The 14437-nt window shown below is 42.1% G+C and overlaps 1 protein-coding gene across 3 annotated transcripts in view; it reads right to left on the bottom strand.

The window, feature by feature from the left end:
- LOC142564676 (protein LTO1 homolog) overlaps positions 1 to 14437 on the bottom strand; it is a 29636-nt gene that overhangs the window by 12145 nt on the left and 3054 nt on the right. For 2 of the 3 annotated variants that reach the window (XM_075675794.1, XM_075675793.1), the window contains 3 exons: positions 4298 to 4403; positions 3372 to 3442; positions 1814 to 1928 (listed from right to left, as the gene is read on the bottom strand). In XM_075675794.1, the coding sequence (XP_075531909.1) occupies positions 1814 to 1928; positions 3372 to 3442; positions 4298 to 4403 (292 nt within the window). Of the gene's footprint in view, positions 1 to 1813; positions 1929 to 3371; positions 3443 to 4297; positions 4404 to 8782; positions 8849 to 14437 lie in introns of all 3 variants that reach the window. The other variant, XM_075675792.1, reaches the window with a different exon arrangement.

The raw sequence follows: 14437 nt of genomic DNA on the forward strand, positions 1-14437 counted from the left end.
TTTAAATAAACAGATTACTCTGACGCCCTTCAATGTGTAACAACGGAAACAAGAAAATGGACGAAATAGATCTTCCTAGAAAAAGGTCGCAACAATTTGGCGCCCCAATGCTGAAACCATCGTGTCTGGCTGCGAAATACTAAGCCTCATAGCATCATAGTCAGTGCCAATAATAATGCAGCTGCCGCTGTCATCCCAGTCTTTTCGAGAGCTAGCCAGATTTGTGTTTGCCAAAATAGAGCCTTGCCGGCCACTGTCGACTGGCGACCTGTGCCACATGTCGTTTGCCAACCATGCTTAAAGGGACACTAAAGTGAAAAATGATTTTTTCTGCATCAGTAAATTACTGTTCTAGAACACCAAAAACACCACTCTTACAACAATAAGACGTTTGGTGAGCCAGAAAAAGCGCAAGAATGAAATACGGGTGGCGACACCTACTTATGTTCCCGCACCTGGGGGCTGCGACATTTTAAATTTTGATGGCATCTTCTAGGGTCTGCTAATTATATATAGTGGTACAGATTGACTACATTGTGTTCTAAGAAACCAAGTATTAAGCATGGCAAGTTTCAGGAAGCTTCATTCAGTCAACGCGGCCCAAATGCGAAAACATACTTTGGAATCCCTGACGTCACGCAGACGTACCGGCGCTGGGGTTTCGGCGCGAAATTCAAATACTGATACTTGGACCTTCATTTTCTCATCTAATAATCAAACTATTTTTTTTTAAATGACTGCCTGCAGGGTTCTCAAACAATGCTTCATTAGTCTAAACTGATTTATTGTTTCGCTTTAGTGTCCCTTTAAGCGTCACGCTTGTCAGGTCTGGCCAGAATCTTCGAGAGATACCGAGGCTTCTCTTCCCCTTGAGATTGTTTCCTGCTCAAGAAATTAATGATGCCTTTTATTTGAGCAATGCCAAGCTTCTCTAGGTATTTCCTGCATCTGATACACTCCCACAACAGCGCTATCTTCACAAGTGGCTGGTTGCATGGACATCTAGGTGTGCCTTATTGTTTTGGCAAGACAACCGACTAGAAACCAAATCTACAGCCAGCTTTGGCCGAAAGTCATACTTAAAGCTTAAACTGTACCAGTTCAACACACAGCACCATGCAAGCCACGAGTGTGTCAGCTCTGCATATAGGTCACTCCCTTGTCTTCCCTACATGCCCCCCCCCCCCCTCCTCTCCAACTTTAGATGCAAATTTGTTCAAGAAAGAAATGATTTAATTGTGCATGTTAATACGCATAAGGCCTAGACAAATCTGTATCGGTACTGTACAGAACATTTTGATTGCACTGTACCCACTTATGTGAGGCCACAAAAAAATTGCACCCCCAGTTATTCCCCGAACGTTCCACGCTAGGACACAATTCATGAACCAGGAATTTTATGCCTTCAGACTTTAGCACAATGGCACCCATTCTTAAAATCCAGCAGATTGCACCTGCGTTGAAAAGAAAAGGAATTCGACTTCCTTCCATTTAAATTAAGTTCTGTTTGATCAAAGTATGCAGAGCTATTCATGGCTGTTCTGAATGTTGAAGTGCTGTTGACACTACCAAAGTTGAGAACCTAGAGTCTTTGTCATCTCGGCACTTTCTGAGACTTGGAATGCTGGAAAAGAAATTCTCAGCAACTTACTAACTTACTCTGCGGTTCCGGCAATGCAATACCTGCTGCAACAATCATAGTGATTCATTATTTCCGCTCTAACAGCATGCTGCTGCGCTTAGCAATGTACAAAAAATTCAGGGGAAGAAAGAAGGACGTAGGACATTTAAAATTTATCCAACAGTTTCTTACCTGCTTGAACTTCGCTCGGATCTTGTGAAGTTTTTCAAACATGTCTTCGTCTGCTATGTTGACCTGGGGAAAGTTCTTCGTCATTTCGAGAAGTGCTTTCAGGGCCACCATTTTCCTGAAAGTGGCAGAAGCTCATCAAAAAAAAGAAAAAAGAAAAAAGAAACAATACTTCACTAATGAACAAAAAATCCTGAACAAAAGATTATTTTCCGCAATTCATCATTTACAATGATTTTATTCCTGTGTGCACTCTTTTAGCAGTGTCCCAAATTGCTTTTGAATTGGAAAAACGACAATTTGGTGCATGTTTTCACATTCACGAGTCCTTTTGCTGAACTGAATTTTTAACTAGGCGTGATTGCCGTGCTCTTTCAGACATGTATAGCTTTCATAGGAAACAAGTTCAAATGGAAAGCTGTCACCATATAGGGCTGTAGTCAACCAACGATAAAAGCCAAACATATTTGACCCTCTCCTTCTGAGCATTTTCACCAAATACAGCCTCGCACCAAAGTGTGCATGAAGACAAAATGCATAAGGTGTTACTGCTAATACTAGGTGTTATTCTAATAGCACAATAATTCTAAGAATGTACAATAGCATAATTTTAACACACATTATTTCTAATACAAAGTATTCCGGCAGAACCTATCTAACGATGAATGCCGACGTTGATGCAATTAGCATTGAAGCAGCGTAGCGGCATACCATACTGCTGCCGCCAAAATGTGTCCCGTATGATCTGTATGTCCCGTATGTGTCTCGTACGAGTCCCGTAAATGCCGCCAGACTCTTCCCTAGTGCGTCCTTCTGGACACGCTGGGTCATCTAGCGTTGCCGTCGCGAAGTCCACACACGGTGCACATCTGAATACATGTCCAGGCAGGTTTGCCTGAACATATATGTGATGCGGTTCCGATTCCTCCCAGCGCCAAATAAATTTTAAAGTTCTTTTTTTTTTGTCATTGAAGAGCGGAAGATACCCAGTGGCATATACCCAGAGACCCAAGTTGGTGTGAAAGAGGTTCATCGAAGAGCGGTAGCGACCCAAGCTTGTGCAACACTTGGTTTCAAACGCGGTTCCCTTGGCACAGCAGTCCGATGCTCTACCCACTAGACCATGGACTACCAGTGACCCAAGTTGGCAGGAAAACAGTTAGCGATAAACATAGAAGTATCCTGGAAAGTGTGTGAAGTATCTTAAGAACGCTCGTCACATTAAAAAATTATGCATACCATCCATTTTTTGGCTGTTCTAAAGATACTTTACGGCATATTTAGACTAGCTTTGGGCACAATCTCCTCAGTGAACAAAGTTGATTGGTTGATCGATTGGTTGACTGACAGATTGATTAAGTGATAGACTCTTATTGTTCTCTTCTATTGCGGGAAGAACTCGCAAATCACTGATCTAAATCATCTGGTCACTCTGATAAACCCTGGGCTGCGATCTCCCATCAGCAGACACATATTCTCTATTATCCTAATAGCATTCACAAATCTTGAACTCCAATCTCTAGACTCTTCTTTTACATGGTACAAGCGGAATCGCACACACCTCTGCTTTGCGATCTCTTCACGTTCCAAGACTGTTATCCATGCATGTACGAAACCTTGATAAAATCCCAGCTGAAAGAAGGCACACCAACACAAAAGGTTAAAAAAACAAGGTTGCAATTCCGTTCGTTGCTTTATCAAATGTGGGCAAATACCAAAATTGCAGAAACTTCTGTGTCATCTGAGCTGTTTAAGAAAGCTATCTGTCCCAGTGGCTCAGGTGCCTATGGCATTCTACTGCTGAGCGCGAAGCTGGGCTATCGAATCCCTTCCGTATTCTGATGGCATTGAAACGTGGGAACACCCTTGCACAGATATTGAACTGAATGCTAAAGAACATCAGCAGGACTAAATTATGCCCGTTGCTACAGCAGTCGTCATAGCCATGTGCACACCTGCGTGATGTAAGTACACTAAAGTATCGTTTAAAAAAATTTTTTTTGCAAGTGCTAAATAAAGCAATGTCAAGCTAAATAAAGCAAAAGCAAAGGAAAGCTTATAGTGCACAACAAAAGCATTCAAGAAAGAGATTCTCTTTGTACCAGGCTGAAGCTTTCCAAGGTCAATACACAATCTTATTACACAATACAAAATTATATCCAAGTACATGGGCCTTTTCGCATTTTGCTTCCGTTGAAACCCTGTTGCCGCGGCCAGGATTGAACCCGTTGCCTCAAGCTCAAGTGTTGCAATGCCGTAGCCGCTAAGTCACTACAGCGAGTCACTTTTGCTTGCCTGCTAGCACAGCACAGTACCCCTATACCCAATGTGCATATAGGCCTTAACTACATGCACAAAGCTATGAAGGCACATCCCCATTGACCAGCTGGTTTCCTTGGCAAAGCTTACACATTTCATACTATCTCGCTGTCGCAACCCACCTCAATGCAACATGAGCCTTGATCGGAAAAATTTAAGAGCACGAACCTCAGTAGCAATTTGGGCTCCCCTCTGCAATCCAAGCTGGTAGCCGTCTCTCCATCCAACTTCTTCTCCGAGGCTGAAACCGCGAGTAAAGCCCATCTGCCGATATCTGCGGTCAAAGGAAGCGTTGCCTCGTGATGGCCCTGTCTCAGCCCCACTACTTTTGTAATTCGATGGAACATACTAAGCATATCAGCGTCACATCACCGTGAGTGCAAATACTGCAAAATTGCCTGAAGAAGCAAGTGAGTGTCCATGTAGATGAACACAGAACTGGTAGGTACTTATGCAAAGTAAGTAGACAAATAAAAGGCCTTCAAAGAATGCAGCTAGTGACAAAAAATGCATAATGCAGTGTGAGATAAATAATAAAATAAAATAATAACAACAATGATAATAAAGGTAAACTCTTTATTAATAAAAGTCAACGATCATGGATCTCGCACTAGTCACACGAAATTGAAGGTATCCCCGAAAGTGACAATCCAAGAGCATGGCGTACCTTCTTTTGGCCACATGTGGTATAATGTCCCTTATTTTCGGGCGAATCAGATATTTCGGATATTTTGACAATCCTCGTCGAGTCTGCATTATTGGTCGACGATGTAAGTATTGAAAAAATAGTTGACCTAGCTCTGAATAGCTGCATGCAGCTGATTGAAGCAACAGCACAGGTTGCAACAGGTAGTCAGTTCTATAGCACTGTCTTGACTGAACCACTTCAAAAATAAAAAAGCCCCATCAAGACAAATGACTATGATACACTCTCACGTCTCTGTAAGGGCTGTTGGAGACCCTGGGCCAGTTCAAGGTTGATGAGAGTAGATGTAAAGCACTGTATAAGAGAAATGCGCTAAACTCTATTGCTTAAAACGGCTGTTCCTCGTCGAGATATTGCCTATTGACTGTGTACAGTCTCACTTCATTAAGAATTGTCTCAGTAAGGCAACACATCAAACCAAAGCATTCCTTCCACTCCGTGGCAAAAGGTAAGTGTAAAGTTGAATAGACCTTGCACACACACTCACATACACCATTTGCAGGTCACGTAAAACAGAGGTTTAGACAAAATGCTTTAAAACATTTCTGGTGGGCTCGAATGAGAATGGCCACTATGTTCAATACCAAATCGATAAATTAGGAACAAGATTCACTCACATATCACAAAGCAAAGGAATTTGGTGAAGCTTGTAATGGACAATAGACCCCTTTTCAAAAGTGTCAAGTTGGCTTTCTTACAAACTAGGATGACCAAAAATATCCAACGATCCCTAATGCAAAATTTAAATGCAGCTGTACATGTTTTTCATTTCACAATATTTTGAGGCATCGCATCAATCCCTGCGCCGACTGGCAGAGCTAAGACGCACAGCACGATATATAGACTGGCCACTGCAGCTTGTGCAGCCGCAATCTTTACTGGGAAAAGCTTGTGTCAAACGCTATGTGCGAAGGCGAGCTTTCTGGTTCTTATATTTCTTTCCCCCACACGGCCTGTGTTGCCACTGCCGTCTATGCGCAGACATGAACACCATCTGGTAGTGCTTCAAGATGGCCTCCTCCCCTTTCCTCCTCACTCTTGCTGTATTTCATCCTGCACTACGCTCTGCGTTCAGTCTTTATCCTTTCAATGTACTTGTTTGCTTGATTACGCCGCCAAGGTATGTCGATGCTCAATGCAGGAACGGGCGCCCAAGAGCGCTGTGCTCTAAAAATATGGCAAAAATGCCCATGACTAGAATGACAGGCGAGTTTAACAACATGAGTTGTCAAATGCACGCCAAGCAACTTAGTGTACACCCCTAACACGCCATACAAAGCAAACCATATTTAAATCAGTGATGCAGACAAGATTAACAATATCTTGACCCCCATGTTTAGGGCATGGTGCGCTGCAGAACACCTATCATGCCATTTACGAAAAGGGTCTACTGTGCTGCTTTACCACATAGGCCCCTCTTGAAGGTTTCTGATTAGTATGTATGTCCTGGGCCAACTGTGCCTACACTATGGCAGTGAGTTTCCTGACGATAGCTAAACATGATCTTCCACCACACCTCAAGGGAATTAACCACCATTTGGTATGTGCTAAGTTTATCTCCTGAATCACCAGCTATTATTAGAATCATCACTTATAAGCACTATATGTCCTGTCCAACTTCACATCTTTTTCTTCACTTCAATACCTCATGTGTAAAAAGAATACTGCATTTTTACACCCATGGCCAACCACTGCATATGCCCTACGCTACGAAATATGACCCTCAGAAAAGAAAGGAAGCTACCCAAGCATATAAAGCATGCAAACTGCATGCCTTACAATCATTATAAAAGCACCCCAGCGCAAATGTCAGTATAACGCAAAGCTTTGGAAACAATTCTCGGTGGCGAGCTATTTGCTGCTTTCTGTCAAGTTGTAGTGAGGCTTCATGAAAATGCAGAGTACATCTATGAACGAGCACTGTGCCTTTTGGTATGGCCTCGCTGCAATACATTCTGCATTGCCATTGCCATCTGCCCAAACTATTTGAGTACAACATGCGCCTTCACTTTGCACTTCAATTTTTCTAATTTTCTGGTGTAGGTCATGCTCACTGAAAAACAGCATGTGTGTTCTATTCTATTGAATACTATGTAAATATGGAGGGCAGGGACAAACAACTCTTTCAGCTATATATGGCTGGCTTGTCCGCATTCAAATTTCATCACAGAGGTAGTACCACGGATAGAAGCAAGCCTTGCCCATTTCATCGAGAATAAATCACAACTACACTCTGTGGTGATGGAGGATCAAATTACAGTTGAGCGAGATGTGCACAGTAGTATGGATGGGTGGGTGCTATCCTTATGTGCTTCTTGCTGCTGACACTGTCACTTATTTTAAGTCTGCATCCTGACATTGAGACGAGGCACACTTTTTACCTGCAGCATATGCTCTGTGCATCAATGTTTCCCACCTTAACTGCTTCCAAATGCTTGACGTATTGCTGAGGTGTTTAGGAAGCACACTGTCTAGATTTTCTGGCTGTCTCTTGACAGCACTACCCCCTCTACGTCGCATCCATATTCACAAAGACGCCCCTTCGTAGGATAATTTTCTGTACTTTTCTCTGTGACTCTGGTAGTGAAATAAGCTTTCACTTCATCTAATCATAGCACTGTACCTTTGGGCTATGACTAATTTGAGCATAGAAGAGATCCATGGACGAGAAAAAACAAACAGGCCTGAAGCTTCCTTCCATTGGCATTTACAGATCACACTGAGCAATCTTTACACACTGAAGACTTCACTCAATGGGCAACCACAGTTGCAGAGACACATTCTTTAAATAGACGTGCTGTCAATCAAAGAAATCATGTTCACTCCCTAAGCTTTCCCCAAGATAGCTGATCTGTTTACAGATATGTGCTAGTGAAAAGAGTGCTTATTCACTTGTCCCCTGCATTTTGAATACAGAATGCCTCGAACAGTTTCCTATCTAACTGCCCAAAGAGCCATCCCAAAACAATTATGCATTCAAATGCTGGCATAGCATTGCCACATACGGCAGTAATCAGCCAAATGACCACTTGCCGCCAATGCTTGAACTGCTGCCCTGTGATTTCTAAGGTGATCATTCACACTGCCTGAATGATCACTTAAGAGAATACAGGGGCGCAAATTTGCGTGCTGTCTCTGTGATGGGAGCTGCACATGGGGTGAAGTTTTCGGTATACAAACATTACACAGCAGGCTCAGTAAAAAACCAGTTGAAGTTAGTACTCTGTCTTGTCTGTTTCTTCTCGTCTGTTGCCATTTACTGTGCCCCAGTTTTTCTTTGCCTCAACGCTTCAATTAGCCCAGCAATCTTTCTTAACTATCCTTCTCTGGAGTTCTTCAGTGATCTCCGAAACGTTCCTCCTCCCAGTGCGGTGCTGGCTAAGAAAATTTGATGACATGCCCCTGCCCGCTGAAGACCTGCAATGACCTGTATAATGCTAACGCCTTAAGTGTGACTGCTGCAGTGAAAGGAACTGAAGTGGTGCTGCACGTCATGATGAGGACAAATAGGATGCACACTACGTCTCATTATTACAGCAACAGACTTGAGACTGCTTTCTTGCTAAAAAACGCCACATGTCTCTTGTGTCTGGCACTGCCATCCTGACATATGCATATCTCCACACTTTATTCTTTACAAAACAGGCAGGTGCTGCGCCTGAGCCCAGTACTGCATTAACAAAATACAGTGCAAACTTCCACCCCTATGCGAGATTTGAGCACGAACGAGCTGGTGGTTTAGCACCCCAAAGATGCATCGCACCCGTCTCCTGTATTTACACAACAGTTGGTAGCTTAGCTTCTAATGCTAAATTTCACACTCTTTCCCCACACTTTGCTTTACAACTGATCATGCAGTAAACTGAAAAACGCTAGATTAGAAGGAAAAAGGAGTGGAATGGCAGCTGGGAGACGACGCGCAAGAAGGCTTGACTTTCCCGGCATACCTCTGTTCGCCAGGTGCCGGCCCTTCTTCGGAGTTGCTATGTCTGGGTTTGGGGTAAACCCTAGGCCTAACACATCGGTGGCGAAGTTAGTGGCATGAAACAGGAAGGAGAGAAAGGAGGGGTGCAGAGGTGCGAGGGGGATGGTAGGCCGAGTGAAGTTCAACGAGAGAGGATGGATAGAGGAGGAGGAGGGGTGAAAGAGAAAGACAGTGCGTGATGAGACTACAGAGCTAAAGTGCTCGTGAGAGTACAAAGCAATCAAAATGAAATGACAAGTGATGCAGGTCCGTGGCTGTGTGCTCTTTAACAAAATCGGCCATGTGAAGCAAGAATTGAAGAAAGTAGAAATAAATACAATATTGCAAAAAGGTGGCATTCTAACTAGATTATTGAAAACCTTCCCTAATTAGGTTTCTAAATGCTAAAGAAAGACGAATGTACTAAGAAAGCTGTGGTATAGCTATGCTTTGGTTTCAGGCTACAGCAGTATCAGTCTAAGCAAAATTTAAATAAATGCTCCAAAATGAGGTTACGAGGGTCACAGATAAACAAAACAGGCTTCAGTTAAGTATGCTTAGGTTCAATGCAAATAAGCACTCCAAAATGAGATTATGAAGGTCACAGAAAAACAAAACCAAGCTTTCAATTAAGTATGCCCACGTACCATGCAAAAGAAATGAAATTTATCAGTAAGACTAGAAAAAGTGGGGTCAAAACCAGAGTTTAAGAAAAGCCAAACAGAAGTAATTGACAAACCACCTCAAAAAAAGAAAGGAAGGAAAGGAAGAAGAAAAACAATCTAGAAGAAAAAAAATTACTAGAGTTAGAAATGAACACAGTTATGTGGCCACATTCAGTGCCATACAAATTAAAATCCTCTGACAAAGTTCCAAAATGGGCAGATTAAAACAAATTAAAAAAATGTCTGAGCAGAAAGAAACATCTGACACAGGCTAAAAAAAATGGTGGCAGAGTACCACATTTTCAAAAGAGTGAAACATGAAAAAGTGGTGGCATTGGACATCAAAAGCACAAGAAACATCACAAAACAAGTCGATTTGCATCACGAGAGTTGAACCAGAAGTAAAGCAAGCAACCATTTTTTTAATAGATACAGAACATTTAAAGTACACACATCTGAACCTTATAAATTCTTACAGTGCAGCAAAAACTATGGATCATCAGCTGATCAGAAAAGAAAACCAGCTGTGCTTGTTGAGAGGGTGCGGCTAATCTACTTGAGCATGACAAAGGCTTAATAGGATTAGCAGCAACTAGTAAGTAAGCCTCCCTCCTTTCTCCGAGACATGCAGCCAATTTTCGTTCCTGATCGGCTAATGTCACCTGTGGTTTTCCTGTCAACATACAAAGTTGACGAGACAGAGCTTGTTGAAGTGTATAGGGTAACTCTAACAATATACAAAAGTACAACGGCACATAATCCAAGAACACATTAGCAAAGCCTTTGAGCATGACTCTGATCTCTCCTTTGAAGAGTTTGAATCTTAGCTACCCACTTGTTCATGATCACCTTAAGCTAGTCTGCGTCACTCTATCGGGTGTAAACCAAGCTTTCTATTCAGTGAACAGGACAAATTGAGAGGCAGTGACCAAGAATTGCTGAGCAGGCCTGCTAACCAAACAGTTGGAGTTTATGACAGTGGTATTGTCTTTGTAGCACACAGAAGCTTGCAACTGAATTCAAACAGACTGCCCTGCCTTCCTCACAAAAAAACAAAAAGCTGCCCAAGAGGATCTTGCCTGAGTTCGCGTTTTAAATATCCTGCTCAAATTACTGTACTTTAACATGTCTAGGAGCAACTTGGTGTTCTGCAAGTACTCTGAAAGGTAAGCCCTTAATACTATTCTAAATACTTCTTTAGGTATTATTGCACGCTTTCGCAAGAGACATAGGATACCTACAAACTTTAAAATGATGCTCAATGCTCAATACTGACCTTGAGAAACGACCCTATAAAGGTTTTCGGAATGCAATATATGGCTTTTCCTTTGAATCTTATAAAAGCTATGTTTTGGGAGTTCCCTCCAAGTGAGATACCAAATTTATTACTCTATTCAAATACTTTTATACATTTTGCACTTGCTACTCAACCCAATTTTTTATGCCCATTACTTGGTGACGAACCTTAAACACGATTTTTGGGCATTTTGTACAACACTACTTTCACCTAGCCCCCTCTATCAACGCGAGATAAATAAATATTCCAACTATTCGAAAATATACTTTTTTTCGGCATCCTGTGACAATTTTTTCTTAAGTGGGCGACCACCAGGTGATGATCATCAAAGTTAAAGGACCCTAAAGGTAAATACTAAGTCGAGCTACATCGATAAATTATGTCTAAAAGTTTATCATCGTTATCCGTACGTCAGCATACCAATTTTGTTGCATAGAAAACTGCCCTCGAAATTTTCACTGCTGTTCAATTGAACCGCCCGCGCCAAAATCAATAAGTTGAAGTAATCCCCACATGACCTCGCTCTGTGCTGATCTCTGTGAATTGGCGGATGCTGATGTCACGTGAGAGGTACCATAGTCCACAACAGGTGGCAGCACTGATACGAATGATAAATTAGTCCCTACAGAAGCCTAATCTTTCAATCTAGCCCAAGTTAACATTTTCCGTTAGCGCCCCTTTGAGCGACCGCTTCCTGGCATGCCAGCAGAGATATGCTCCTGGGGACACTTATTGGTTCACTCTATTGATTAATGTTCTGAGGCACGAGAGCTGTGACGTTGCGATACCTCCAGGATTGGCCCACGTCATAGACTACATTAAAACCTTTGCGAGGACATATACCGGGCACTGGCATCAGAATCGGCCAAACGAGTCACCACCTCTCATTACGCTGTCTCCGAAATTGGCCCAGCTTACTTGGCCATACAGACATCTACGTGACACGGTGGAGAAGAGTCAAAGAGAGCCTAAATTAAAAAAAAAAATTATGGCTTTTTTTGCATTACCTTTGATACAACTCTCATACAAAACTCGACCAATTCCATCAAAATGCAAAAAGAAAAAAAAAAACCGTCATGAGGCTTATCGAGGGCATTATGACAGGTAAAAAAAATGCTCACCAACAGTAAAAATTCAGAGCAAAAGTTCGGAACAAAAGTTCAGACCACCCGCAAGGTGCAGAGAGTACGAGGGTCGCGAATAAGAAAATCCAAAAAGGAGGATGGTGGCGATATTCTTCGGAACAAATATTAAAAAAGAAAGCATGACAAAGGAGAATCATGCATACAGGGTAAGGAAAGCTAATACTAGAATGAGATGATAATTTTCAGCAGAGACCATCATAATGTACAAGTTTGTATGCACTGTCAATGGTTTAAATGGACACTGAAGAGAAATACTATATTAAGGTGCATTCCACTAGTCAACATGAAGCAAGTTTTTTTTTTTCTTTGTTGAAAACATTCTGCTTTCCATCAGTCAACTGACAACAAGTTCACGTTTTCAATTTGTTGTATCAAATCAGATCCTTCAGCAACTCTCGCTTTGGTAGAGAGACATGAATTCATGCTGGATTCTGCTAGATGCGGGTGACAGCTTGTGCTATGTTTTCCTCCAGTAGATGTTTATAACTGCATTATTCGAGCATGATATGAGTTCACTCAAGGAGCCAGGTAGCTCTGAAATGACAAGTGGATTGTAACCTCACACGTTACAGCAGCCGTGTACGAAGATGTTATTGCATAGGAGACGTCGCATATCCAAACCTATTCAGCGCGAAACAAGTGAAGGGACATCATCGCAGGATTATCCCATTTGCATAGCTTCTACAGTGAACCGCTTGTACTTGTGATTAAGAGGTAGTGGCATCACATATTGAATTTAGAAAACAATGCATGATTTAACACCACACTGGCTAAAAAAAATTTAATTCCAGGGTTTAACATGCAAAAATTAGGATTTTATCATGAGGCATGCCGTAGCGGGGGACTCTGGGTTAAATCTGGCCACCTGGGGTTCTTTGGCGTGCAGCTAATTCAAAGTGCAGGAGTGTTTTTTGCATTTCGCCCCCATCGAAATGTGGCTGCTGGGGCCAGATTCGAACCTACATCCTTGAGCTCAGCTGGACAGTTCTATAGCAGTGGCAGTGGGTTGCAACAATAGCTCAGTATCGGTTGTATATACAGAGAACTTATCCTATAGAAGGAGTTGCTGATCCAAAACCAGTTCACCACAAAACACACAGTGACAGATCTTCATGAATGCACTATGTGCAACTTCTGTTCCGTTGCCTGCCAAACACGAAACAGAGTAAGTATAAAGAAGACATATAGTTATACGGCCTGTCTAAACAACAACCAGGTTCAAAAAACTTCATCGAGATTCGATAGGTTCCAACGCTATGAACGGCCATCTTTAGTGACCACCGGATAGTACGCTGCATCGTGCCACATCTGTGCCGCTTAATGCATCCGTGAAAATCTGGGAAGGGGAACGGGCCTCCTAGTATGTTTCCAGACATTTGTGTCTTGTTGAAGCATGATAGTATGCGCGACATACCGTGGCATATCTGTGATGTCGCAGTGATGTTCCCTATGCCACTGCCAGGATGCGGTATTAATAAAAAAAAAATCAGTTTGATTGCCACAACTTCAACCAATAATTAAACATTTCCCCACTATTGTAACATATTAACAGTAGAAGAATCAACATTTGGGCAAGCTGGCACTGGTTCAACATCTTGATGGGGCAGCGAATGACTTTCAACACAGAAACAGTCCCGAAGAGAACAACACGCCTGTATACTCATTTAATGTTTCTTCTTAGTGTCCTTTTAAACAATGCTGAGAGGGAATGCACCATGCCAATCGCAAGATTCACATCTGAATCTGCTAATTAAGATTCGCACATTCGAATATGAATCTAGATAAACTGACTTGATATCGTATCGAAAAAAAGAAACAACGAAGAAAGAAAAAAGATCACCATTATCTGGGACAGACATGCCAAGGAAGATGAATGAGGCTTCCCAAGAAATAAAAAAAAAATTCTGCAAAGTGCAAGCAAGGTGGGTGTTGCTACCTTTCATGCATTCTAATTAAAGGATTACTGACACAACATGTTTTGGCTTAGCATTTCTTTTTCATCAAATGAAGGTCAAGAGCCTCTAAACCTCAGAAAAACATACTGGCAACTGTCAAGGAGTCCTAATTTAATTCCAGTTTGTATAAACCAGCTTCCCTTTTTGTACTGAAGTGGTGGATAAGTCACAACTTCCTTAATATACATTGGCCAGATCCATTCCCGTGATCTCTACAGCTGACATGTGTGAGTGCAGCCAAAAGAAGCAAACGTAGCACTCGTGTAATATTTCTTTACAAGTGACGTATCTATAATTTGGCATTATCAGTACAATACAATTAGGTTAAAATGAAATATTCTGGGGTTTTACATGCCAAAATAACGATCTGATTATGAGGAATGGTGTAGTGAAAGGGGGGGGGGGGGGGTCTCTGGATTAATATTTTGACCACCCGGGGTTCTTTGAAACATGCGCCCAATATACGGAACATGAGCATTCCTATTCTGGCCCCCATCTGAATGGTGATACCCCACTGGTGGGATCAAACCTGTGACCTGGAGCTCGGCAGCGCAATGCAATAGCCATTGGGCTAAC

Source organism: Dermacentor variabilis, chromosome 11 (assembly GCF_050947875.1).
Source record: "Dermacentor variabilis isolate Ectoservices chromosome 11, ASM5094787v1, whole genome shotgun sequence".
Classification (NCBI taxonomy): domain Eukaryota; kingdom Metazoa; phylum Arthropoda; class Arachnida; order Ixodida; family Ixodidae; genus Dermacentor; species Dermacentor variabilis.